Below are 26958 nucleotides of genomic sequence, written 5' to 3'. Positions count from 1 at the left end.
GTTATCTTTCATTAGGTTCAAATCAGCCATGGACAACTTTAGCCCTAAAATACAGAGGATTTATGTTCCATTAACAAGGGCTGTACCATCTCAATGCATATGTGGGTGGACTGTGTTGTGAACTTACTTGTTTTATCACATAGGTTAAAGATTTTGCTATGAATATTTACTGATATTTCTATATAGTCATGCTATATCACATACTTTTCCAGTAATCTTACATTGTGTCAATTTATTTACTAACATGAACTTTTCATTACCACTTTTTAAAACATAATGAGGTTTTTTTTCTTCCTTTGCCCTCCTTGTCACTCTCAATGCAGAATATTGAGTTCTGGTAATTGTTGGGTTAAGTTCATTGCATGTCCCCAAACTCTCATAGGGATGATTTTGTGAAAAGTTAAATATTTTCAAACTTTTGTGAGAAAGAAGGCAGCAGGGAGGGTGGGAAGACTGACATAACTATTCCAGGTTATTTTTCCCTCTTTCATGAGTGTCTTGTTAAAATGGCAAAGTGATGCAGAATAGGACCAATCATGTTATATGTGATACTTGAAAAAAAGGCCTCTGAACATATCCTGCATTCCAAGAACTGTTTGAGCATGAAATTTTCCCATATATATTTTAATAAAACCTTTTTTCAAACAGAAAATGAAGAAAAATGTTCTCTTGTAATCCAAGTGTCATTAATATTACACATAAACCTGGATTCATCTCATCTCACTTTACATGGATGAGAAATCTAAGTTATGAGTCTTCTTCAACTTTCTTTAATCGATGAAGAGAGCCAAGGTTTTGCTTCATTGTTTCCCAAGGAAATTAGGGAAAATTGGATACAAAATTAGGCACTTTAAGTCACTAAAATGTCAAAGGATGGATCTGAATTGACATGCTTCTATCACAGATCTTCACTCTAAAGCCAGCTCACAGCTATAGAACTGCTTCTCACCGCTAAGGCTTTTTGTACTTTTGATCAGAAAAACTTACTATTCAATCTGTGAATCTCAGTTAGGTGAACCTTGCTGATGTTGCTTGTCACTACTGCTACTTCAGTGTTGCTCTTTACTTCCTTTTTCTTAAGGATCAACCAAATTACGTTCGATCCAAAACCATAATAACTTGAAAAGCAGCTCCTTTGCAGTCACTAGGCTGCAAGCAGCCAGACTGCTGACAGGCATTCCCCTTCATGCTGGATTTCTAAATTCACATTTTTTCTCTTTTTCAGTCAGAGACATAGGTCCTCATTTCCACTTTTGTTGTGCAGTGGATGCATGATGTTCAGCATTAAAAGGCTGGACAAAAATGCTGGCTGGGTCTACTTGGTAAACCTTCATTCTTTTTCCCTTGAAATCAGCTCTTCACAAACTCACTGCTGATTACTAAATGTTATGAAATTCAAAGAGAGCTAAATGATACTGTTTTGTAAAATCAAGACCACAATATCACAGTAACTCAAGTGTATTTTTAATAAATTCTAATAAAAGAACAGTTGCTATATTAAAATTACTTTACCTTAGACTTACATGGCAGTAGAGGGTCTTAAAAATCCCCTCTAGCTCATGACTGATGAAGAGAAAGGATCTTCTCTCATTGAATGGTAGAGTGTAAACTGTCCAGTCATACACACTTCAAGTTGTTTTGATTTCAGCGATTTTAATTAAATTACTTAAGGAAAATAAACTCTATTCGAGCTTAGGAGGTTATAGCAACGCAATATGTTCTTTGTGAATCTGAAGTCAGAGAATGAGTCCTGTCTCTGCCAGGATAAATATAGGTTTTATAAAAATTAGATCTGTTATTTCAGATTAAAATTGTCTATTCTGACTGTCAAAAGAGGGTTTCTAGCTCCAATATATTGAATGCCCGATTAAAGAAAGTGTAAACTTAATACTAAGGTTGGATGTACTTATATAGGCTTGAATTCATCTCCACTTCCTGACTGTTTATTGAGTTTGAAAGACTTAACATAACTGTATAAGGAAGATTATTTTTCAATAGTCAAACCAATTTGCATTAAATTGGCACTTTAAAAAAATCCTCAACTGCTATGTGTGGCTGAGAAAAAAGCTTGAGAAACACATTCCTAGCAACCTAAAAAATACTAGAGGAAGTAACTACAAGTATCTTTGGATTGGGACCATTTTCAGAAGGTTAATATGCAGGTATTCCCTTCATAACACTGCCTGAAAATAATTCACAAAAATATAGAACAGAGTAGAATTCACAAAAATATGCTGCCTTTGACTTGGGCAGAAGAATCCAGTGAAGTTTTTTGATATTTTTTTTTGTGTTAACAGGTTTCTTCTTTTATCTAATTATAAGCATTCTCAAACTGTGCACAAATTCTGGTGTTTTCAGATGTGTAGAATTAGCCACTGATTCCCCTTTGATAACACAGATGACAGGGGACTGCTTCAGTAGAGGAAACTGGGAGCCCGGTAAACTTCTGAACTGCAGCCTTGGCTGCCATAATTATTCTCTGTTTCTGATACCTTTCCTACTACCTGAAAGAGAGGAAGAGGTGCTACTAGACGTTCACCCTCTAATTCAAAGAGTTTGGGAATATCCCCTTGGAACAATTCTCAACTTTTATGAAGAGAATGTAGAAGGAAGTTGATGGGGAATTCATCCTAGAGATTTACTTAGAGCTTCTTCCTCTGTGCACTGTGTAAGATGCGTCAAACAGAGGATTTTACACTACTGACTTTGAAGATTCCCTAGTTTAATTTTGCAGCAGGTGATTTATAGAACTAAGGTATTTCAAAAATCCCTTTAAATGCAAATGAGTAAATGGTGCGGGCAGGACTTCGAAGCTGTATGGTGATGAAAATTCTCTGTATGACCACAGTGCATGGATTGTGTCTTGTTGCACTGTGAAAAGCAAAGCTTTTCTTCTGGCTGCTAGATGACTTATAGTGACTTTCATTTTTTTGTTGTTTGATTTTTTTCAGCTTTCATTTGCAGCAACAACCCCAGAGTTGGCTGATAAGAAAAAATATCCTTATTTCTTCCGGACAGTGCCATCTGATAATGCAGTGAATCCAGCAATTTTGAAGTTACTCAAATATTATCAGTGGAAGAGAGTAGGAACTTTAACCCAGGATGTCCAAAGGTTCTCTGAGGTAAGATTTGCATAATTTCCAGTACACAAAGAGAGCTTCTAATAGACTTCCAAGGAGCTAGTTCCTCCATTAATAGCTATTAAGTAAAAAAAAGTAGACCCACTGTTTCAGTCTTGTTTGGCTTTGTCTTACTAGGTCACATTTGCTGTACTGAATAAACTTAATTCCCGTCTGGGACTGTCTATAGTAATACTTACCCATGCTTTCCCTTGACTGGTTTATTGCAGTGAGATCATTGCACCCAAGTGTGAAAAAGTCATTTTTTTTGTTGTTTTTGTTGCAAAGGTTCCTTTTTACTCTTTGGCTTGCCAAAGTGTATGATTTTGAAGAACGCCTGTGTCCTGACATTGGCTCACTTAAAAGAGAGAATAACTGATTTTGTTGTGTTCCTTTTGTGCTCTGACTTATTACAAGCCTGAACTTATTACAGTCTGAACACTGAGGGGAAAAAATCCCTTAAGTCTATTGGAGGGGCTTACTGGGACAGAAATGGCTGAAGCTCCAGAACTGATAAAATCATGTACTATGCATCCTCCAAATATTCTGAGTTTCACCCTGAGTAACATTTTAGTCATAGAAATTGCAATAAAGCGTGGACCAAGTGCATTAAGCATGGTTTTAACAATAGAGTAGTTAAAAGAAAACATCCTATAAGTAGTGTATCGGAGCAAGACAAGGTAAAGAGTTGGTCCATTAATTGACAGAGAGGCAAATCTAATACAGGCGTTCCAGTTTCATGTTTTTTCTTTTTTTTTTTTCCCTTCCTCAGCATTCATTTTTTTTTTTTTAAAAAAAAAGGCTGACTGTTCTGAAGAGTAGCATAATTAAAACTAGTTAAGAGGAGTAAGAACAGGTTAGAGTCTGCTTAAATGAGTCAGATATTTTCAAATTGTCTGGCACAATTAATTCACTGTAGAGTATTTAAGAAATCTTAGACTCTTCTCTTACGAGCTTTGAGAATCAAAGGATAAAAAGTAAGTGGATTTTAGGGGGAGGGAAGAAACCTTTGTGTCTGTCTTTCCAAAAAATACATAAAGACCCAGGTAATTATAGACCAGTTTGCTTAAATTTAATTCCTGGAAAGACACTTGAGCAGATCATCTGTTTGGAATTACACAGAAGATAAAAAGATGTTAAACTGGCCAAAATGGGTTTGTCAAGAATAAATCATGTAAAGCAATCTAATTTCCTTCTATGATATGATAACAGGCCTTGAGGAGATGGGGTAGGTGGTAAGTGTGATTTTTTTTATTTTATTTTTTTTTTTTATGACTTATAAAAATGATAAAGATGTTCCTAAAGAAAAGTAGAGAAACTTGATCTTGAAGAGGATAATGTAAAAGCAGTCTCTAAACAATATTCCTGCCACGAAGGTTAATTGATATCAGATCAGTTGAATATTTGTCTTTACAAAGAATGCAGAAGCAAAAAATAACCAAAAAGTATGATATGCTTTATCCTTCTCTGGTTTGGAATTATAATTTCAAAGAGTAGTTATCAGTGGTTCACTGTCAAACAAGAGGGATGGGATGTCAAGTGGTTTTCTCTAGAAAGAGATAAGGTTTCATCTAGATAGTGGGACAGAGAAAACGTTTATTAAATCTGCAGTTGATACCTACTTGGGAAAAGCTGAAAGCACTTTGCAGAGGACAGGATTAGGTTTCAGAAGAAGGTGTGCTTCTTACAAGTAGAGAAAGGCTTTAATATAAATAGTATGTAAGTGAAGAAGTGCAAAATGTTAGACTACAGTAATCAACTATATTAATGAAGAATGGCTATCTAGGCAGCAGATCTCTAGAGAAAGATATGGGAAGCACTACAAAGTACTGCAAACTGAGTAAGGGTCAAGAATGTCAGACTGCATGACCTACCGTGAAAAGCAGAAAGGAAGCAAATGGCTCCTATTTCACCACCCCCAATGTAATGCAATATTGACACTTAAGACACACAGAGTAAACTTCAACTCTGCTTAGTGACATCAGGTCTATTATCGTCTTCAAGAAAGAAGTAAATCAGAGAAGTCTGTAACAATGTTAAGTAATCTGGAAACGTGTTTTATGAGAGAAATTAAAAGTGGAAAACAGTGGAATAGACTGGGTAGTTTGTTGAACCTTCATCATGGCTTCTGAAGACAAGACTAAAACAAACACAATCCTCGGTGATTCTTGGGATTCTTGGTCTTCCTTTGGGACCGAGGGATGGATTTCATGTCTGTCCTGGTCACTTAAGAAATGTTAAAACTGCAGCTTTCTAGGGTTTGCTAGAACGCTGCCCCTGAGTTCAAAGTCTTTCTGTTCCTCTTGAATGGTAAGCCACTTCCTTCTGTGTCAAACTGCAGATTCTGTTTAGTGTGATTCATTCAGGCATTCATGTAATGAAAGATACAGTTAAAACTTCCTTGAATTCAGGTGATTTTCATAAAGCATGTTGAGTCCTGAGTCTTTAAAATTACTAGACCTTCATCCTGCCTTTTTCAGCTCTGTGCAGAGTTCCTCCCTTCACTTCATCTTCCTGTGCAGACAGTGAAAGCACAGGAAAAACTACAGGAAAAAACTAATAGGCTGTCCAGGAGCAGTGAAGGATGGGAGCCACTGGCAGCAGAGAGGGAGAACATTGTGGTGGCCAGGCAGAGCCCAGCCCCACTGCAAGAGAGGAGGGCAGGCCCAGAGGTTGAGGCCAGGCTCAGCCAAGGGTGCAGACCATCCGGCAAGTAAGTCCATGGCGATGAGACAGGTCCAAGGCCAAGCTGGGAAGTCAATCCGCAGGTCAGGTCAGGTCTAGTGATTGCTGGGCAGGTCCATGTCAGAGACGGAAGACACAAGACTAAAGGTATGGGTGGAGATTATGGCCTGTTAGTGACCTGCAGGTGTTGGTATACATCTATACATCTACTGAAACCATAATTTTCCCTCTAAAGGAACATCAGGTAAAACAGTCCTCCTAAGTACTGTTTAAACTGTTCCTTTTCCTAACAGTTTTTGAATGTGACAAAATTGTTGAATAACATCTAAAACTTTGTTGTAAAAACCCACTGAGTTTAGAATGAAATCCTTCTTTTCTATGCTGCATTACAAGCCACTAGACCAGAAGTAACTGAATGTCATCTCTGTTTACTCTCATATGAAATAAAATAAGCAGAAATAAATTAATGGGGTCTTTAGAGAAGCCTGTTTAGTAACTCAGGTGATTTTACTGTATAGCAACAAGAAAGTGCATTGCTCTCCCATTTTTCCATCTCCCAGAAAGACTGTATCAATTTGACAGATCTTTCTTTTTATTTAATCTAGAACAATTTGCATATCTATCTTAATTTCCTCCAGCTGTCCTTCTACCTAAACTAACGTGGGGATAGATATTGCCTTCTTGTTCATGGTATGTAGAGAAGACTTCATACCCATAGTTTAGTCAACAAGATGTCTAATTGCATCTCTTCAGCTGCCATCTAACTTCTCATTTTTATGGTCACTTTTTTCTTTATTTGGATCACTGTCTCCTGTCTCTTTGCGATTTGTACTATGGTCTTATATCCTGATAATTAAAGCTTACCTAACTTGTCCACAAGTTAGCTGCCCGTGAAAGTCATAAATCTGTTTGTTGGTTTACCTTGCCTTGTAATAAGGCAGTTATCTCAATTACTTAGATGATCAGTCTTAGTCCAATTTATCTTTGGAGGCTAAAATTAGCAAGGATCTCTTGCTTTATTTCAGCCATATTCCTTGGGAATCCTTTGCATTGTCACCCATTTCCATTCACTTGGTGGAAAAACTTCTCTTTCTTATAAACAAATGTTACGTCTTCCTTATTCTCCAGATCACATAGAGAGACAAAAGGTAGGTAGAGAGAATGGAGAAGTTTATGCCGGCATGCTTTCAGTTCTTGAAGCACGTGAGCAATATCTATATATCTGATACTCTAGTGAGGCTTGAGGCTCCTTTTCTTGATGTTGCTTGGATCCCAAGGATTATGACTTCTCGAGTGACCTGAATTCTATGGTTGCCAGTACCTCAGTTTACTATTAGTATTCTTTGTAAGTTAGTCAGGTCTGTTTATACAACCAGAATTGTCTCTTTTTTATTGAATTAATGATAAAATTGTGTAAGTCATCTTGGTATAAGGGTAATATAGAAACTTAATCAGTTCTGTTAGTTAACTAGGACAAGTTCATACCCATTGTGCTTCCGTGTCCTAGATTTTGTGGACTGCTGCCCTGTTCTCATCCTCTGGGAAAGATTCTGTTACAAAAGTTAATAGTTCTATGGTAAAGGTTTATAAATGAGGTTACAAAATATTTTCAGGAATTTCAACTTTAAGTTTTTGCTATGGTATATAATCATAGGATAATTTAGGTTGGAAGGGACCTCAGTAGGTTGTCTGGTCCAACCTGCTGCTCAAAGCAAGGCTAGCTTTAATGTTTATCATCCCTGAAGAGTTACAGCTGCTGTGCACCCAGTTCTCAGAAAAGTCCTGGCCGTGTCCTCTTTCTAATTCCCAGGTGACCTTTCAGCTGATTGGAGATTATGCAGCAATTGGTGGCTCCAGTTTTGGTGCTGTCTAGCACTACCTGTTCAGGATTGTATTTTGAATTAGGCAAACCAAGCAATATTCCTGTGATCTGTTTTTGCTCTGTTTCATGTATTGATGGGAAGAGTCATGAGAATTAAGTCATACTTAACTATCAATAACCCAAAACTGTTGGGAGCCACCAGAAGATATAAAGTTTTCAGAATATGACTGTGAAACAGAAATGTGTAATCAGGTACTGGTTTTCAGGTAATGCTGTATTTGCTAACCAGTAATTCTAGTTTACTGTCTAAAAACAGTATTTTACTGTTCTTTCCTGCATATTGCTCATTTTATTTATACACGTTTTTGGTTCAAACTGAAAGTTGGCACTTGATTGCACTGGTACGCTAAGAGGGATTGTGGCCACCTTGTTTTGTGATGGGACACTTCCTATAGACTGGCTTCAATTGTTTCTTTTTGCTCCCCTGTCATGTTAAAATTCAGTGAAACTGAATTTTAACTTTACATTGGGTGCCATATTCATGATATTTCTAGATTTTTGAAATATATATATTTCCCTCCCACTGAGTATCATGTCTGGGATTGTTTTTATAACAAGTTAAATTCTTATCGTCTCAAGTGACTCTGTTTTTCTGTACTTCTTAACAGTCATCTCTATGTGATTTCTCTGCTTCTTCCTGGAAATATTGAGAACTCCTAATGTAATTTTATCAGTGTAGGTGGCATTTCAAAAAGACAGAAAAAATGAGAAGTGTGCAGTAAGCTAATGAAATAGATTAACAATATGAAAAAAAGAGAAAATATTTTCTCTTGTGGCTCTATCACAATCTTCATTGAGTTTAATGACCTAAAAATAACTTGCTGATGAAAACAAAAGAGAAATAACCATTGTAAGTGGACAAACTAGCACTTTTTTTTGGCTGACAATTTAAATTCTGAGGGTTTCTTAAGGTTGTACTGCATTTTTTACAGTGACATCTACTTCAAAAATCAGCAGGTCATCAGAGTCCATTTAACCTAAATGGAGGGTATTCAGCATCTATAAATTCCATTTCTCATCCCAGAAAATGCAATACTGGGAAAAAAAAAATCATTCCAAAGAAAAGCATGTAGTAAACAAACCTCACAGTAGTATTTGTCTATTTTTGTAGAGAAAGCAGAATAGAAGTCTTATTAATCTAGAAGTTTACTTATTGTAGCCATGCTTTGTCACTGTGGAATCTGCAAACTAAGATCTGATTTAGTGGTCAGTTCTGATAAGAATTCATTGGATAAGCAGATGCAATGAGAGAGTTACTGAGGGGCTGAGAGGAATTAGGCAGTGAGAAGAAATGAGATATCTGGTGACCTTTCAAATTTCAGCCAGAAAACAGGCTTGAAACACCAGTTTTTGGTGACTGTAGGTGTACATTGTGCAGACTTCAAGGTGTGATTACACTCTTTGACTTCTCAGGCTTGTCTTCTGAGGAAAGACAGAAGAGCAGAGATTGCCGCTCTCCACCACAGTTGCCAAGAGGTTTTAAGGCAGCAAGAAAAATAATACTTTTTCTCCAAGAATGAGCTTGGAAGCATCAAATTTACCAGATAACAGCAATGTTTGAGTTGGAAGCTCTAAATAATACCCAGTGATTTCATCCTAGAAGGAGCCTGTACCTTCAACTTGGAGAGCAGAAAAGAGGCAGAAGATAAGAGATGTGAGACACAGAAAGCAGTCGAAGAAAAATATGGGAAAAGGCATGGAGGGAAGAGAATGAGAGCAGGAAAACTGAGACATTATAAACGTGTGGTGGGTTGACCGTAGCTGAATGCCAGGTGCCCACTAAAGCCTCTATCACTCCTTCTCAGATGGACAGGGGAGAGAAAATATAATGAAAGGCTCATGGGTTGAAATAATGACAGGGAGATCACTCAGCAATTACCATCACAGGCAAAACAGACTTGATTCAGGGGAAAATAATTTCATTTACAGCCAATCAAATCAGAGTAGGATAATGAGAAATAAAACTAAATCTTAAAACACCTTCCCCTTACCCCTCCCTCCTTCCCGGGCTCAACTCCCGATTTCTCTCCCTCCTCCCACTGAGTGGTGCAGGGGGATGGCGAATGGGGGTTGCAGTCTGTTCATCACATGTTGTCTCTGCCAGTCGCCCCTCCTCAGAGGGAGGATTCCTCACACTCTTCCCCTGCTTCATTGTGGGGTTCCTCCCATAGGAGGCAGTCCTCCACAAACTTCTCCAATGTGAGGCCTTGCCACGGGCTGGAGTTCTTCACGAACTGCTCCAGTGTGGGTCCTTTCCATGAGGTGCAGTCCTTCAGGAGCAGACTGCTCCACCGTGGGTCCTTACCACAGGTTCACACATCCTACCAGTAAACCTGCTCCATTGTGGGCTCCTCTGTCTCCATGGGGCCATAGGTCTTGCCAAGAACCTGCTCCAGCACGAGCTTCCCATGGGGTTACAGCCTCCTTTGGATGCATCCACCTGCTCTTGTGTGGGATCCTCCATAGGCTACAGGTGGATATCTGCTCCACTGTGGACCTCCATAGGCTACAGGGAGACAGCCTGCCTCTCTATGGTCTTCACCATGGACTGCAGGGGAATCTCTGATCTGGTGCCTGGAGCACCTTCTCCTCCTCCTTCTTCACTGACCTTGGTGTCTGCAGAGTTGTTGCTCTCACATATTCTCACTCCTTTCTCTGGTTGCTGTTGCACAGGTTTTTTTCCCCGTTCTTAACTATGTTATCCCAGAGGTGCTCCTACCATCACCGATGGGCTCAGCCTTGGCCACCAGTGGGCCCATCTTGGAGCCAGTTGGTGTTGGCTGTGTTGGACATAGGGGAAGCTTCTAGGAACTTCTCACAGAAGCCACCCTTTGTAGCCTCCCCGCTAATAAAACCTTGCCATACAAACCCAATACAAAATGAAATTGTTTAACTGTAGAACTTTTTCAAACTATCTCTTCCTGATGTTTCTTATTTTTTCAAGGTGCCATGTCTTCCTCCTGTATTGTATGCATCTTTTTGTTTTCTGCATCATTTCATTCTTTACACAAAGCATTTCAGATTTCTTTTACTGGTTCATCTTTTTGTCCCTAAAGGAGATGAAAAGATCTCTGTCTGCTATGTCTTTACTTTCCTGGTTCCACTCAGGAATTTCTCTATGTGCTCAGCTGCTTTTGGGGATGGAGCAATCTTCCCCTAACATAGGTTGCTATAGTCAGGACAAAACCAACAGATAACTTCTGACCAATATTCAATAATATTTATAAAGCCGACTGGAAATAAAATATGTTAGGCCTTCTTTGGAATATTAATGTGAAGTTCTTGAGGAAAAACTTGTCATTTTTTTCATTGTTATTGGACATTTATTGAAATAGTCTATTAATCCTGTGTTTGGAGGATGCTTGAGAGGAATTGATATGGCCTTAAATATTCTTTAAGCATTTGTTGAAATATATACTGCATCAAACAAAGAGTTTTTTATTTGTCTTTCACTGGTTTAAAAGAAAATCAAAGCAAATTTTCACCAAGCTTGGATGTATACCTTGAAAGCTGTGAACTACTGTGTAAAAATGCTAGGGAAACAAAGTCTGTATTTAATCCAACCTTATATATTATGAAGAAATGAGGTTTTGGGCTTTTGCTCTGCTTTTTCATATTTTAGGTTCCTGATCTCAGAAAGCCCCAGTTCTCTTTTCCTAAAGATAGTTCCAGCGAGTTCGATAAAGAGAAGTGCCGAGATCCTGTCCTCTTTGTGGTTTCTACATTGTCCTGCAAAGCAGAATTAGCAACGTGCCTGAGATCTTCCTTCATATTGCTCTATTCCCAGTTCTTGCCCGATTTCTATAGCAAAATCTTAGGAACAATTGACTTCAAGTTCTCTTGAGCTTACGAAGAATAATGAATTCCCCTGTTCTGTCTTACAATTATGCTTTGCTGTAATTCAAGTTAATACATTAAGATCTTCAGAGAAAGGCAGTCTCTGAAAGTGATGACTTCTTATAATATCACACGATACTATTCATATAAATGGAAAACTGTATCTTCACTGGTGTTTGCGTGATTTAAGGTGGAAGAAACACAGCAGTAATTTAAAATGGAAGAGAACAAGACATTTCAGTAGGAAATTTCAGTATCTGAAAGGAAGATAATTAGGCATATGAAATATAGGTGGTTCACTTGCTGGATTTTTCTGGAGGGCAAGCATAAGTGTCTTTTTGGTCTGTTGTGCAAACATCATCCATACTAGGAAATCTTTTTTTTCTTATGGCAGTAGTATTTATCCAATATTTTTCACCTTTTCTTCTGTTTCCAAGGAAATTTCTTAAATTTTTTTAGCTTCCAAAAACAAAAAGAGAAAGGAGCTAGAACATAATCTGGTAGAGAATTAGAGCTATGCAGTGGTATTATATGGTTCTGTCATCTTGCACTGAAGATTTACACTCCACTAACACCCAAAGAGGCCCCAGGGTTCCCACGAACTGAATAAGTCCTTGTCAAACTTCAGACGTCTTGAACAAAACCAAATCAAACTTACGAATTTTTTTCTTCATGTATAAACCTTATATGGTGCATGTGTGATCAGTTGACATTTGCAACACAAAATAAAGGAGTGGAATGATCAGTGCCTTTTCTGCCTCTAACACCTTGTGGCTGAGAAACTCCATATAGTTTACAGTTTCCCAATGGATCTGATATAAAAATCATTGCTTTATCAGAAACCAAGGCTAATGCATATTCAAAGAAAAAAAATTCCCATTTCGATTATATTGAAAAAATGTTCCAAATCAATGCTTGTTGTAACAGATGTTAGCATTGCACATAGAAATTTTATTGCTTATACCACAGCATTGTCCTAGTTCTGTTTTGGGTTTTGCTATGCTTTGGTGCTTGTTTTTTAGAAAATGATACTACAAGGATGAAATATGATTCTAAACAGTGATTTAACTTGCATGCATTCCCCATACACAATAGTTTTGATTGGGTATCTAATTATCTTCTATTCATTAGGCAATTGCAGGATATTTTCAAATTAAAATTTAAAAGTGGGCACAGTTGTGCACATGATGTAGATGAGTGGCAGGAAAATGTGATACTGTCCAAATCAGAAGAATAAGCTCACTTCACTGAAATAACCATTTCTGAAACAATTTATCAGAATTCAGGGCCTTGATTGCTAAGAGGTTAAAATAAAATCCTGGAAAAGTAATGGAATGCCTTTTGGAATGATGAACCTTCCCGGAAGAGCATGCAAATTTAACAGAATCTATTCCCCAATGTGCAAGCACTGGAGTCAAGAAGATAAAGCAGCTGTTAAACTGCCTGAAGTTACTGCGTGCAGGACTGGGGCCATTACTTTGTTTTCAGATATGTCCGTCTCTTATCACTTTCATTATTAATGTTTAATGCTAGAATTAGATCAGGATATGAGAGTAATATTTAAGCGCTCTTGTGTGTTTTGTTTAGTGCTGTTGTCTGCTCCTGGATACATTTATTTACCAAGATTTTTTTTTTTTTTTTTTTTTTTGGGAAAAAAGGAATCTTTTCCTAAGAACTGTGATTCTTTCTGTATTATTTTGGTTGTGTCCAACCTAAATTTATAGCATCTTTTCTGTGTCTTCATTCTTGCTTATGGATAGTTTTGCGATGATTCAGGATTGAGTTCCAGCAGATTGCAGAACCTCTTGTGCCCTGGGAGGAGAGTGGAACCTTTGCAGGGCGAGAGACGCCTTTTCCCTAAGAAAAGGGTTTAAGAAAAGACATCACTGTCACCGCTCTTGGACTTCAAATTTAGAAATGTAGGAGAACGTATGTAGTGTTGAACTGTCACAATTCTGCTGCCTTTTCATGTTATTGAGTTATTCTATAGAAAAGGAAGAAAGGGTCCAAGAGGAGGATTAACACTACTCTTCTAAGTCTTTTTTTGGCATGTTCTCAGTCATCCCCAAAACATGTATCTGCCCTGTCATTAATACAATACCATTCGTCTTGTGATTATCTGTGCTACAGTGTTGCACTGGGGATCTTGAGTGAACTGGTTGATGTGGACCACTCTGTAACATATGGCTCAGGCAGTCAGTCTCCCAGAGAAATAAGAATGTGAGCTGTTAACATCTGGCCAGTCTTTGTTCATTTGTCTGGAGCAGGCAGATTGATCTTCGTATAGTTTGGCTTCCAGTGTGCTTTCATGTTTTATTTACTCCCCTTTAACTGCAGGCTGCTGATGAAAGGGGAAGTCCTCTCCCCACCCGCTGCTCCGCAAGTTTCTGCCTTCTCTGTTGCACCTGATCTTAGCAGTCATTCCGCCGCATCGTGAATCAGCTCATCTGTCCAAAGCTAATCTTCCATTTGTAGGGAGACTCAGGCTCTGTGTTGGTTATAACTTTCCCTGCAGTTCTCATGTCCTTTGGAAAAGTGGGAATTTGACTTCATGGAGACTTTCTGGACATCACTCAAAGTGCAGAGTGAAGATTGTTGGGGTTTGGTTTTGTTTTTTTTTTGAGAAGTTTGCTCACCTCCAAAACGGAACAGGGCATGGAGCAGATCTAGGCATTTCTGCTTGCTAGGAAAGCAAGCAGAATTGGTGAATTTCCATGGTGAATTTCCTTTGTTCTTTGCAAAAATGGTGACAATAAAATGGAAATGAAACAGGGAGAAGTTGTTAAAGTGAAGCAGGACTCCTAGAAGTTTTGAACACTACTGAAGTACTAGCTTTAGCATGGTTCTTCTGGGTCCTGATAAATATTAAAAGGCCATGAGATTACAGGGAAGTCATAGGCTTATGATACAGGAAATGCAAAGAAAGGAGGGAGATAGAACTTTACCCTAGGTGTGTCTCTCTTTATAGGAGAGCTACAGAGTAGGAGGTCATTTGTAGGTGCCAAGCATCCTACATTGTTAAACAGAATATCTTTTATCTGAGTGAGAGAGCATCTTTGAGAGAGTTGACCTGGTAAATTTAATGACATTCCTCATTAGTAACCCTTTTCTTAACATTTTTTATTTGCCACTGGCTCATTCTGAGCTTGTTTGCTCAGAATTTTCATGTACACCGTTAGCCTAGTGCTAACAGTGTACATGAAAATTACTTTCTAAATGCTTTCATGGCTTGGAAAATGGTTCCAAATTGTGGCTGACAAAAATCAACCTTCTTGCAGATTGGAAGAATAGTTTGAGATACTGATCTGTAGAAATGCAGGACGCATCAAACATACATTTCCTCTTTCCAAATCTTGTGCCTTAGGTCTTGCACCAAAACCACCTTCAAATTGACATCACAAGTCTAATTCCAAGTCCCAGAAAGATAATTATCTTCCAAGGCAGCTTAGACATACATACAGATTATGGGAGCATTCTCAAACCTAAACTATTACTCTAAAGCACAAGGTGTGACTTCAACTTTGAGTTCGCTGTATCTGAAGATACCCAGTTTTTGAGTTTGAGTAAAGTTTGAGTTAACTATATGCAGGACATGTTTGTAGTGTTTTATGAGTTCACAGAATTCCAGAATGGTTGGGGTTGAAAGTGACCTCTGAAGGTCATCTTGTCCAAACCCCTCACTCAAACAGGGACACCTAAAGCTGGTTGCTCAGTACCGTGTCCAGAGAGCTTTCTAGTACATCCACAGATGGAGACTCCACAGCCTCCCTGGGAAACCTGTGCCGGTGCTCAGTAATCTGCACAGTAAAAAATTGTTTCCTGATGTTCAGAGGGAACCTCGTGTGCTCATCTCAAGCACCAGCTGAAAGGGTGCTTGGCCCTCCCTAATTAGGGGGTAGCTGCAATAAAGGTACCTTGGGTCAAGGGCATCTGATTATGCTCATTAGAAGTTGCTAGACCTTCCTCGGGCCCATACCCTCTTGGGTCCCCTTATCTCACCCTTGTCTGACAGCAGCAGACACCCTCAATTTTCTCAGAGGGTTCTCAGGAGTTCCCTGATGATCCTGAACCTTGTCCCCAGAGGGTCCCAAAACAGAACCCAGAGACTGCTGCACACTGTTGAGTCTGCATGGGATGCAGGAATAGCAAAGTCTAGAAGGAAAGAATAAACAAGGAAGCAGAGGGCGGGAAAGATAAATCAACATAGTTTTATCAAAGGAAGATTATGTCAGAGATGGTAAGATAATTGATTTCTTGGAACTACAAGAGTGGATTTTAATGCTTAGCTGAAATCTAAGTTGGTTGGTACAGCGCCCTGCAGGAGCTGGGTGGAATAGAAATGGGTGCAGGGAGTTCTAAGGTAGTTCAGGAGCACAGCCAAAGGGAAGACTGCAGCCAATAGTATTGTAAGGATACTTCTCAGGATAGAGAAGTTGACAGTGATTTTTATTTTTATTTTTTTTAAGGACTAGCTCTGGCACCAATTATTTTCAGTGTATTAATTCATTACTTTGGGGAGAACAAAGCATAAACCTGTGATAGTTGTAGATGGCACAGGGAATAAAGAAATACCAATAACAAGAAGAAATAGATCATCATAAAGGATGGTCTGTATGATCTTGTCAAGAGGAATCAGAAAATGAAGTTTAGAACTTCATACGTGGTAGGCTTCACATGTGGTAAGCTCCCTAGGATTTCTAGGATTTTAATTTAACAGATCCCAGCTCTTCCAGGACCCTAAACCATTGGTGGTGCCTTCAAATTCTCTCCCTTGTAAACTCTCTGCCTTTGGAACGTTATAGCTATAACTTTTAATATTTTATTACAGATTTAAGTTTGGGTTCGGGAAAGTGTTTTACAGCCTACAGCATATGGAGAGACTTCCCATGTGTGGATTTTTTTAATCTATGTGTCAACTGTTTGGTTGTCCCAGGCAATCCCTTTCAGTGATAAGTTTTTGTGGATTTTAGACACACTCCATTCTTAACAAGGATCTGCTTTCCCTGTTCTTCTAGATCTAATCAAACAAAATTGTAACCATGAACCCCTTCTGTAAGGGATGATTTTCAGTTTGTTTAATCACTGTTCCATCATTTTGTGGAGGACTTATTAAATAAAAATAATTTTTTTTCTTTTTGTTAGAAAATACAGAAATAATCAAACTGATGACTATTGAAAATGTTATGATAATAAGCATACTTTTATGATATTCAAGAGATACTTGAAGATGTTATAAGTTCATTATGAACAATTTTTGCCAAATGCCTCTTTTTTTCAGTCCAGATCAGACAAGCTGCTTGGACATTGTATTAGTATTCCCTGACTGAATGAATGCATGAGTGCCTCCAGCACACACATCTCTAAACTTTGTCAGCAGTCAATACAGCTAAAGAGAACTTGAGACAACCCTTTGTGTAAATGTCAAAAGCTAAATTGCATATATGTTAAACAGGAGTTAAATTCACTAAAAATGTTATTGCAGTGACTGTCTGGGCTTCATCTCCAGAGCACTTTGCAATTTCTTTGACACTAGAGAAAGCTTTAAGGAGGCTTATAAGGCTAGGTCTGTGAAGTGTTCAGGCTCCTTGTCCCTAGCTCCAAGAACTGTGGAGTTTATTTGTTTTTCCTCCTTCCACAATTGATGGAGTAGTGTATAAATCATTTTTGGATGCATTCCCAAAATCAGGTTCAGAGATGACAGCACACAGATCAAGGAACTAGCAAAGGTAGCCAACAGTCAACCCTAAGATTTCTGTGTATTATAAATCCTGCCACTTTCCAGGGAGTTAAAGCCTTCCTCTGGGGCTATAGAGATGTGCTTCTGTACATGCAGGATTCACATCCCTGAATCATTTTCTGGACCCCAGAGTGCTACCATCCATACCTCAAAGGCTGAATGGAGGTCAGTCCTTTCTCTCAGAAAGCTGCTTCTGCAGATGATGGTATTTTTGCCTTAGCTTCTCTGATCTATTCCCTTCTCTTTGAATTCTCTGAAAGGAAATCAAACTCAGATCGGCCCACCGCCAGGATGGAGACCTAATCAGCAGAGTGGCAGACATCTGCATCCTTTTCTGACAGTAACTCCAAGTACTTTTGCTACTGTAGTAAATGGGAGCTCAGCCCATTCCAGAAGGGTATGGTGTAGGTGGAAAACAAGGAGTGTGTCCAGATAATCTTAAATAGATGCATAACAAGAAATGCTTATATTTGCTCTGCACTGCTCTTGGGGAGGAAGGTGGGTGGTGAATTCCTGTACTTCATTCTGCAAATTACACATGTACTAAAGGGAGGAGGATTACACAACAGAATTAGATAGTGTTGTAGAGAACGTTTCGCTTACAAAAGTTTTTTTAAGGTTCAGCCCGTATATGGCCATTGAGCTGGCAGTTGTTTGGATGATGAGAAATGAGCAGGTGTTGGTCTTTCTCATGCAGAGACTGTTCCAGTCATTCCATAGATATGCACAGTTGGTAATGTGGCATGAGCAGGAGCATCTTTACTGTGCCTTTTTTTGCAGCATATAGACATAGTGAGATTTGTTCTGACATGTTTTTGTGTCCCCAATATAAATAGAGGTTGTTACGAGAAACTAAAATGGCACCATGAGCTACAAGACGATATGGCTTTAGTAGGTCCTAATGGGCAGGCCAAAGCTCCCTTAATAATACTCTGTGATCAAATGCAACTTGCCAGACAGAACAAACATTTAGCAAGGACTGGGGCAAGCTGTTAGGCCATCTCATTTGCATACCCGAGGATGCAGTTACCTTTCCTAATAAAAAAAAAACAAAAACAAGCCTCCAATTCAATTTAGAACCATACTCCCCCACAGTTCCTCTTGCCTTCAAGCACAGGGCACAGTAAGGCTTGCTTGCTGTCACTGAGAAGGAAGCAAGAATGTTTTTCCCAGACCTTACTTGGCCCGGTTTCCCCCCTTGCTTTGTGCTGAACTTCTCTGAATCTTGTCATGCCTCCATCTTGAAAACTTCCCATCTCTGATCCTGCTGTCTGTTGAGGTCACATGTCGTAGAGGTATGGTATCCTTCATCTACCTACAGTGATTCTATACGAGATAGTAATTGTAAACAGAATGGGGTTGCAGAATCCAGTTGCAGTACTTCTATCAATGAAAAGTGTATCCTTTCATTTCCTCCAAGCCATTTTCATCATTGCCCAGCTTCATCAAGAAGTTGTCCATGTGTCTTTTCAAGATATCTTCTCTTCTAAGACTGTAAAACAACAATTTATATCAGTGTTAAAATCACTACTAGGAAGATACAAGGGAGGAAAAAGCTTAGAACAAATTATATAAATCTACACTTTACTATAGGGTTTGGCATTGAGTCCTGACAATCACAGTAAGAATTCATAAGAGGTCAGACACCCCTAGGCTAGCAGTGATCCAAATTGCCATGCTCATGCAGTGTGTCGCTTGCGAAGTTCCCAGCTCTGATATATTTCTTTGGCTATACTGAAAAATTATACTCCTTGTAGTACCGGAGGTTGTAGGACTGTCTGCATCACATTGAAATGGTATGCCCTGAAGAACGAGAAGAGGGAAATATATGAGTTATCTTTTGATTATGATGCACTGCAGTATACTGTGTAGCCCTCAGCTCTTCTTTTGCTTTCCAGTCATTTTCCTCACTTTAGCTTTATTTGTTTAATTTCAGCTTGTATGATGTCCTGATGTACTAGCAAACTAATTTGCCTACAGCCTAGTAGAAATCTCATTTTTTGCCTCTGTCAGGTCTAATGATTGCAAAAGTGTTTGCTCTTGTGCTGGTGGAACAGACAAGTGCTCTGTGTTACCCTTGTCAGCCTTCTGCAATGGGTCCTGAGGTCTGCCCTCAGACCAGCTTCGCTTCGCTTGCCCAGCTTGCCGAAATGAAAATCCATGGTATCTGCTGTGAAGGTTTCTGTGATGGATTCCATCACTCATGGTTTCATGGATGCTTTTGTTTATTTGAATATTAGGCACTTTAGGACAGATGCTTGTCAAAGGCAAAAAGTAAGAACTTGTCAACACCCTTTCACCTGGATCTTTTCTTTTCTTTTGGAATTACTTTTCCTTTTTGCAGCTCTACAAATACAAAACTAAAGACACCCCACCCCCCCAACTGCCTTGTTAGCTTAAACTTTGTATCCTTAAAATGCTTTGTGTAACTTATTTGTTTATTTTTTTCCATATAAAATGCTTAGCATCAATTTCTTAAATTTACCTCTGATTGTGCCTTTCTTTCCCAGGCAGAATTCCTGTATTTGCCTTAGGCGAATTTTTAACTACAAAACTAGGTAAAGATTGATTCTCAATAGGCTTAGTAAAGCAGACCTTTTTCCATCTTTCTTATAAAGATGACTAGATTCAAACTTGGTCATCTTAAATATTCACTATATTAAGGGTGTTTGACTCATGTAAAGCTTCAGCTTTAATGATGAGCTGAGAACGTGCCAGCATAACTCACTCCTCAAGGCCAGAACGCACCACAGGAATTGCTCTGTGTTTGAGATTCATTTTGTGTAATATTAGCCACCTAAGCAGTGGTGTCTAGCCTAAGGTTTCCTTTATAATCCGTGGGCACCTCTCACCCTAAATTGAGGTGTCCCAATAGAAAAAATGTATGATACTGTCCGGATTCCTACTGCTTCCCTTTTGCTCAATAAAACTAGGAACCACAGGGGAGGGAGATTATGACCCATGGTTGAGTGAAATAATGATAGGCAGGGATGAAAACCACAGAGTCTAGGTTGATGGGAACAGGAGAGACTTCAGGAACAAATGCATGCAGCCTGGGAAGCAAGCAGGAGGAACTTTAGCTGCACGTGCAGTCACCAAACTCCATCACTGGAATAACCGAGAGACAGTGGGAGAATTTACATGGCTGATCTGCTGCGGTGGATGGATGCAAGCTCAATAGGAAACACAGGCAAAGAATAAGGAAGCTGTCTTAATAACTCCATTATTAAGACACTCCAAATGATACCCCATCATATTATTGCTTTGTGCTCAGGTTTCTGCCAGTGAAATGGAAGTCATCAGTGTTTTACATCCATAGATCTTAAATAGTTTATAAGAACTTGATATATTTGTACTCTACAGGTATTTATTCTCATTTTGTCAACACAGACGTTGCCTGAGGTACAAATAAATGAAGAGTATCTTTTGCAGTGGGGGTTAGAGTGGATGCCAGTAAGAAGTTCAAAATATGAAAGCTTGATTGTATCTCTACCATAAAATCATTGTTCCGTAGTCAAAACCCAGATATTTTCTTGGTTTTCTAAAGAAAAATGCTACAGAATCTAATTAATATATGTATAATCCTGTTGTTTCCCATGTATTCATGCTCAAGAACACCAGAAGGCTGGGAATTTGCTATAATCTTTGTCACTGTCCTAAGGGCTAGTGATACACGTTAAAAAAAAATGTGTCTTATTTAATCTTTAACTTCCAGCCACTATATTTTATGTATTTTTGTCTGCTAAAGAGATTGGAGCTAGAAAATCTCCGTAAGTAGGTAATTTATCATGTACAGACTATATCATCATGATTCAGTTCTGTCTTAATCCATCTTAGAGCTAGCTCATTTACTTTCTTACTGTACAGTCTATTTCCAAATTGCAAATCAATCTTACGGTTTTCCTCTAAATTTTGAGTTTTTTCTTGGCATTGCTTTTAGTGGAAAAACTGGATAGATTTGGCTATCTCTAGTCTTGGGAGAGGAGTGTGTAAGGACTCTAGGTACTTCAAGCATATGTCTTTCTTATAAGCATATGTCTTGAAGCGTGTGCCTTTTTGCAGGTGGGCACAGATTGCCTTCAATCTATGCTGCAATCCAGATAGATGCTGGAAAACTGTGCCCAGCTGACTGCCAGTAGGGCTAAGGGTCCCATAGAGCGGTGGTCTCCAAATGGGGGGATCGGCACCCTAGGAGGTGTGTAAGACAATCTGTTGGGGTGCAGGAAGAAAACAGTTGAACTGCCATTTATATTTATTTTTATCTAAAAAAATAAGGAAGAAATTAAGCTTTACTAATACTTAATATACAGATTGACACTGGTGCATTTAGTTGATCGATGTGTCAGATGGTCCTGCGGGGTTCATGAGGTGCCCTGAGGGAAGAGTGGGTACTACACAACATGGAGGGGTTGACAGTGGCATCCTCACTCATTCGTTCATTTTCAGCATATTGCGATGCATTAGAGTTTACATGTGCCCAGTTAAGTGAATTTATGGATTATGTTATCTAGATTTTACTAAACTGCAAAGTGTACAAGTGGCTTAAAAAGATTACTGCAAGGAAACCACAGATTGAAGGTAATACTGATAAAACCAGCACAAGTGAACAAGAAGAAAATGGCAGAGCTGACACTTCTCCTACTGCTGTAGTTCACTTACCTTCGTCAGCCATATTATGGGTAAAAACAATGACAAGCTAACAAGACCTGACAAGAAGTCAGCCAAAAAAAAAAAAAAAAAAAAAAGGCAAAAATGTCAAGAAGACTCTTTGAAATATGGATTTATAGCTACTGTTGCTAATGATGATTCTCACCCTAAGTGTATACTGTGCCTTGAGATATTAGGTATTTATGAAGCCATCAAGATTATAAAGACATTTAAAAATTAAGCATCCAGAACATGAAGACAAACTTCTACAATTTTTCTCAGTGATGTTTGAAGTCATGTGATACTTGGTCCAGTACTTTACATAAATTAACATAACAATAAATGTTTAAAAGCATCTTCTGAAGTTTCTTACTTAATAGCAAAAGACAAAAAGCCACATACCATTGGGACAACATTGCAGTAAAAATGGCTGAAATAATCCATAAAAAACAATATGTCAACAAACTGAAGTCCATTCCTTTGTCAGCAAATACTGTTGAAGATGAACAGAAGATTTGAAGAAAGAGGTATAAGAACAAATCATGCAGTGTGGGTGGTTTGCTATGCAGCTAGGTGAAAGTACAAATATTTCTAACGTGTCTCAGCTTATGGTGTTTGCTGGATTCTGCTTCAATAATGAAATAGATAAAGAAGTACTTTTTTGTAAGCCACTAAAGGAGAGATGTACTGGAGAGGATACAATCTTGACACGAAGTGACTTCTTTAATAAGAGCAATGTTTTATGGAAAAACTGTGTAAGTGTAACCACTAATGGAGGAGCTGCATTGACTGGAATAAAAATGTATTCCAGGGTAAGCTTACAGACCTGGCATCACATGTGAAATTTCTTCAGTCATCAGAAAGCTCTTGCAGCAAAGAAGTTGGAGCTGAAAGTGCATGAAGTGCTGTCGGGTGCTATTGATGTGCTTTATTTTATTAAAAAAAGTCCTTTAAATAGTAGAATATTTACAATACTCTGTAATGAGATGGGGAGTGACCACAAAAATCTTTTGTACCCCAAGGAGGTTCACTGGTTTCCTTATGGTGAAGTGCTTAAAAAGAGTTGTTGAACTTGAAGACGTATGCATTTTTCTTTTGCAAAAAGTCAAGTGTTCCAAGCTTGCTGACCTTCTCTATGATGACAAGGATCTGTCCATAGCAGATATTTAATAAAAAAATAAACACAGTTCATGTGGCCCTTCAACATGAAGGTGATGCTTTAGCAATGAGAGAGAAAGTCACTGCTTTTCAGAAGAACCTTGGGCTATGGAGAGAGCATTTTGGAAACAGACGTTTGGAAATGTTTTGATCATTTCGTGTTATTGTTGCCAAAACCGATGGAGGCCAGTCACCTAATAAATACTCTCATATCTGTACACTTAAAAAACATGGAAACTGAATTTTCTAGCTGGTTAAAAAATCTCCCCAACAAGAGTTTCAGTGGGTTTTGAACCCAGTTGTTAAATATACAAAAATGCATCACCTTCTGATTAGTTTGCAAGAGCAGTTGATTGCTGTCAGGAATGTTGGAAATTTAATAGCCAAAATTCAACAAAAATCTTTGCATAATTGCTGGATGGGACTTCAAAAATAATGTCATGGTTTAGAAAGTGTAGCCAGTGATGCAAGTCCTCCATTTGGATCCACCTATCTTTGTGAAGTATCATTTACAGCTAGCAGCCATTAAAACAAAGTATCAAAATAAACAGAACTTAGAACCAGACCTTCAAATGCTGTATCACTAAGTGTTAAGCCAGGCTTTAAAAAATAGTGACGGGTATTCAATCACAATGCTTTAGCGAGAGCAAAAAGGGGGGTTTTATACCTTTAATAAGTTAAAATAATTTTAACAAAATATTATTTATACTTTATCTCATCCTTTTAAGTTTCTATTTTTGTGTATGTTTTATAACAAACATAATATATTAGTACAGTAGCAAGAACATGTATATAATTTATAAATACATATATTGGGGATGCATGCCCAAAAATTTTTTACTGATAGGAGTGCATAATCAAAAAAGTTTGGAGACCGTTGCCATAGAGCCAGAGCATGTTAGCTTAGTTTCCTGATGCATCTCATTGTGGTTACATATGTTCAAGTTCCTGCTGGTTGTCTAAAAGAATGGGCAGAGCACATTCATACCTGTCTGAAAAAATACTGTGGAAATGCCCACAGGAGACCAGAAACTCCAGCACGATACTTTTTGTCTGTCTCATATAATTGCCACCTCTTTACTCTATTAATAAATCCAAGAAAATCCATTAAACCTTTTTTTGTCAGAGCCCTAACACAAGAAACTGTGTTTATGCATCATGAATTTTACAGATGTTCACAGTAAAGGCTCCACCCTTTATATGATCCAAGTACCCCTTGAATCCCACATAACTTCTATGGGGGTCGTTGCTCTGCTTCTGGATATCATTGTTTTCACTAAGATAAATAGCCTTAGTAAAATGTCCCATTCAGTTCCTGTAGGTTTTTTTCACACTGTGACACTATGTGAAGACATGTGCATGTCACTTCCCCCTGTATTAATCTATTAAATTCTATTCTTTAACAGTTTGGAGAAAGGATAGGATACTAAGAGATGTGCTGCATTGTAAGATATTCTCACTTTCTTAATTTCTCTTCTCCTTTAGGACCATACTTAGGAGGATCACATTACCTAGTGACCTAGAGAATTATGGGGGGGGGAGGGGAGGGAGAGAAAGAGGGAGGATTCCCCACCTTCTTTCTCTATTATACCTTTTTAGACCCAGATACCAGTAGTAACTTTTGTGTTCCCCTAAATTTGATGTGCTCAAATAACGTGGAGGAGAATCTGGTTCCATGTCAATGGATTAATATTATAAATTGTATTCACACAAATTAGCAATGAATGGTCAGTAGACACAGTGAAATGCTTCCTGTAGAGATATCATCGTGGTTTCTTAGAAGCTGTCACACCACCTACACTTCTGGCATTTTGGAGTGTCCATTTTGGAGTGTTTTATGGAAACAAGCTTCTCCAGATTATTGGTATCTGGTATTATTACCTACCAGAGTCTCTGAGCACTAAAATTAATAAAGAAATGAAACTTTAAAGAATTACTGAGATTGCAGGAACAATAATTCTAAATTTAAATATGCTTGCACAACTTTAACAGAAATGTTCTGTAAAAAAAAAAAAAAAGAATAAAACATCATCTAAACAAAATGAATGCCTTTCTCCTGACTCCCAGTGCAGTCCAGCTTCTTCTTGGCAGGACAGAGTTTGCTTGTATGGGCTACTGAGGTTATTCCCTGTTCTTCTAGGTCTCTTTCTTGTTTAAAGGAGGGAGATTAATGTTACAGGATATTAATGTTAGGGTTTTTTTTAAAAAAGCTAAATGCTGTTATCTTTCAGACCAACTAAAAATGTCTAGCAAATGCCATGGAATGTATTTAAAGCTCACAAAAAGATAGATGTTATTTTTTAAGGGGATTGTTCAATTCTGGTGAAGTCAAATGCATAACCCTTAATGACACCACGTGTATTCTCTCTTCACTGAGAGCGCTAAAATAAAGCACTACATATGCTTATGAACGTACAGAACATTTTTTCATGCCAGATTGTTGTTAGTTCTTGTGAGTATACAGAAGGGTAAAGTCTGATTCCAGGTGTTCTGTGAATTCCAGGCACAGTCCGTAATGTTAAAATGAAAAGGGTAGCGACAGTAAAAACTATTAGCACACATGGTTAAGGAGATGATCGCCAATCCATAACAAACAGGCATAATTTTCACCACCTGAAGCTGCCAACAAGTTTCCCAAAGACACAGAACGAAACTGCTTGCTTAGTTTGTAGCGTAACACATTTCAAATAATTCTTAGGTAACCTAGAAGATTTTTTGTCTTCTGGTTTCCATACTGAATTAGGGACCTCACCTCAGACAGCACTGATAAACTGCCTATATTTCTGTATCATTTTCCAGTCATGTATAAAATTGGCTTTACTTTCTTAAACCAAATAGCTTGTATTAATATGACCCTGGAGGATTCCTCTGCAGGAAAAGAGAATGCGAAGCCAATGAAATTAAAAGATGCCACCATGGTATTTTTAACTAGTGCTGTAAGAATGAGTGCAACCGCAGTAAGCCTGCTTAAGACAATATGCCAAGATGTAGCATAGTGCCTGTTCCGAATCCCATCTGGAATAACATAAAATAATGTGCAGAATTTAGTTATAAAGGACTTGATATAAGATATACCAAGAATTATTGTGATTTAAGAAGTTTCAGGAAAAGATATTAGAAGGAAGAAATTTCAGAACATAGAAGTCCACCAAAGGAGAAAAGAAAGAGCAAGAGCAATTAACGAAGGCATTAAAGGGTTCAAAAAGATATGTACAAGAGCCAGGGGAAAATTTCTTTTCTAGAAGGACTTTTCACAGGTAACCGGAGTACAGCTTCAGCTGACAATTGAAATCTCAGTGGAGGAAGTATGTGAATCAAACTGAGACGCTCAAGTACAGTAAATTATCACCACCATATGGCATCCTTCTGAGGATTCTGAAGTAAATAAAGTGTGAAATAACAGTCATACACCATTGCAGGAAATGTTGCTGCAAGGTTTTCTTCAATATTCAAAAAAATGTTAATATAGCTTCTGTATTTTCTTTTAATTTGGAGGACCAAGGGATAATCCCCAAACTCTGAATTAATGTGTAATCATCTAGTAGTCCTAGAAAATAGGATGAAAATGCTCTAATAGAGCCATTACTTTATCTTGCTTTACCTTACTTTAACTTATATTAAAAAGTGAATGTAATTTAAAGTTATCATAGCCTATGTTAACTGGATGAATTTATCTAACATGGGTTAACTAAGCTATTAACTAGTTTGCTTATCTAAATTCCTGCTTTCCAAAAAGAATGTGGTTGTGACTTCTACACATTTTTAAGTTGCTTTGTTATTTTAACAGAAGTGGTTACTCTTCAAAGCCTTCAGCGGAGGACAGTCATGTCTCATGATGAATTTGGGAGAATGAGCAATGTAATAAGTGATACTGCCGTTATCAGGTCCTAGGG

General features: G+C 38.2%; 1 protein-coding gene across 1 annotated transcript in view; it reads left to right on the top strand.

Annotated features, from left to right (window-relative positions):
- The window catches only part of GABBR2 (gamma-aminobutyric acid type B receptor subunit 2), a 486116-nt gene that overhangs the window by 182603 nt on the left and 276555 nt on the right, over positions 1–26958 (top strand). The window contains exon 4 of the mRNA XM_074146426.1: positions 2952–3122. Within this exon, the coding sequence (XP_074002527.1) occupies positions 2952–3122 (171 nt within the window). The remainder of the gene's footprint in view (positions 1–2951; positions 3123–26958) is intronic.

Source organism: Numenius arquata, chromosome 4 (genome assembly GCF_964106895.1).
Source record: "Numenius arquata chromosome 4, bNumArq3.hap1.1, whole genome shotgun sequence".
Taxonomy (NCBI): Eukaryota; Metazoa; Chordata; class Aves; order Charadriiformes; family Scolopacidae; genus Numenius; species Numenius arquata.
Note: the sequence above shows the minus strand (reverse complement) of the source record. Positions and strands in the feature narration are given on the sequence as shown.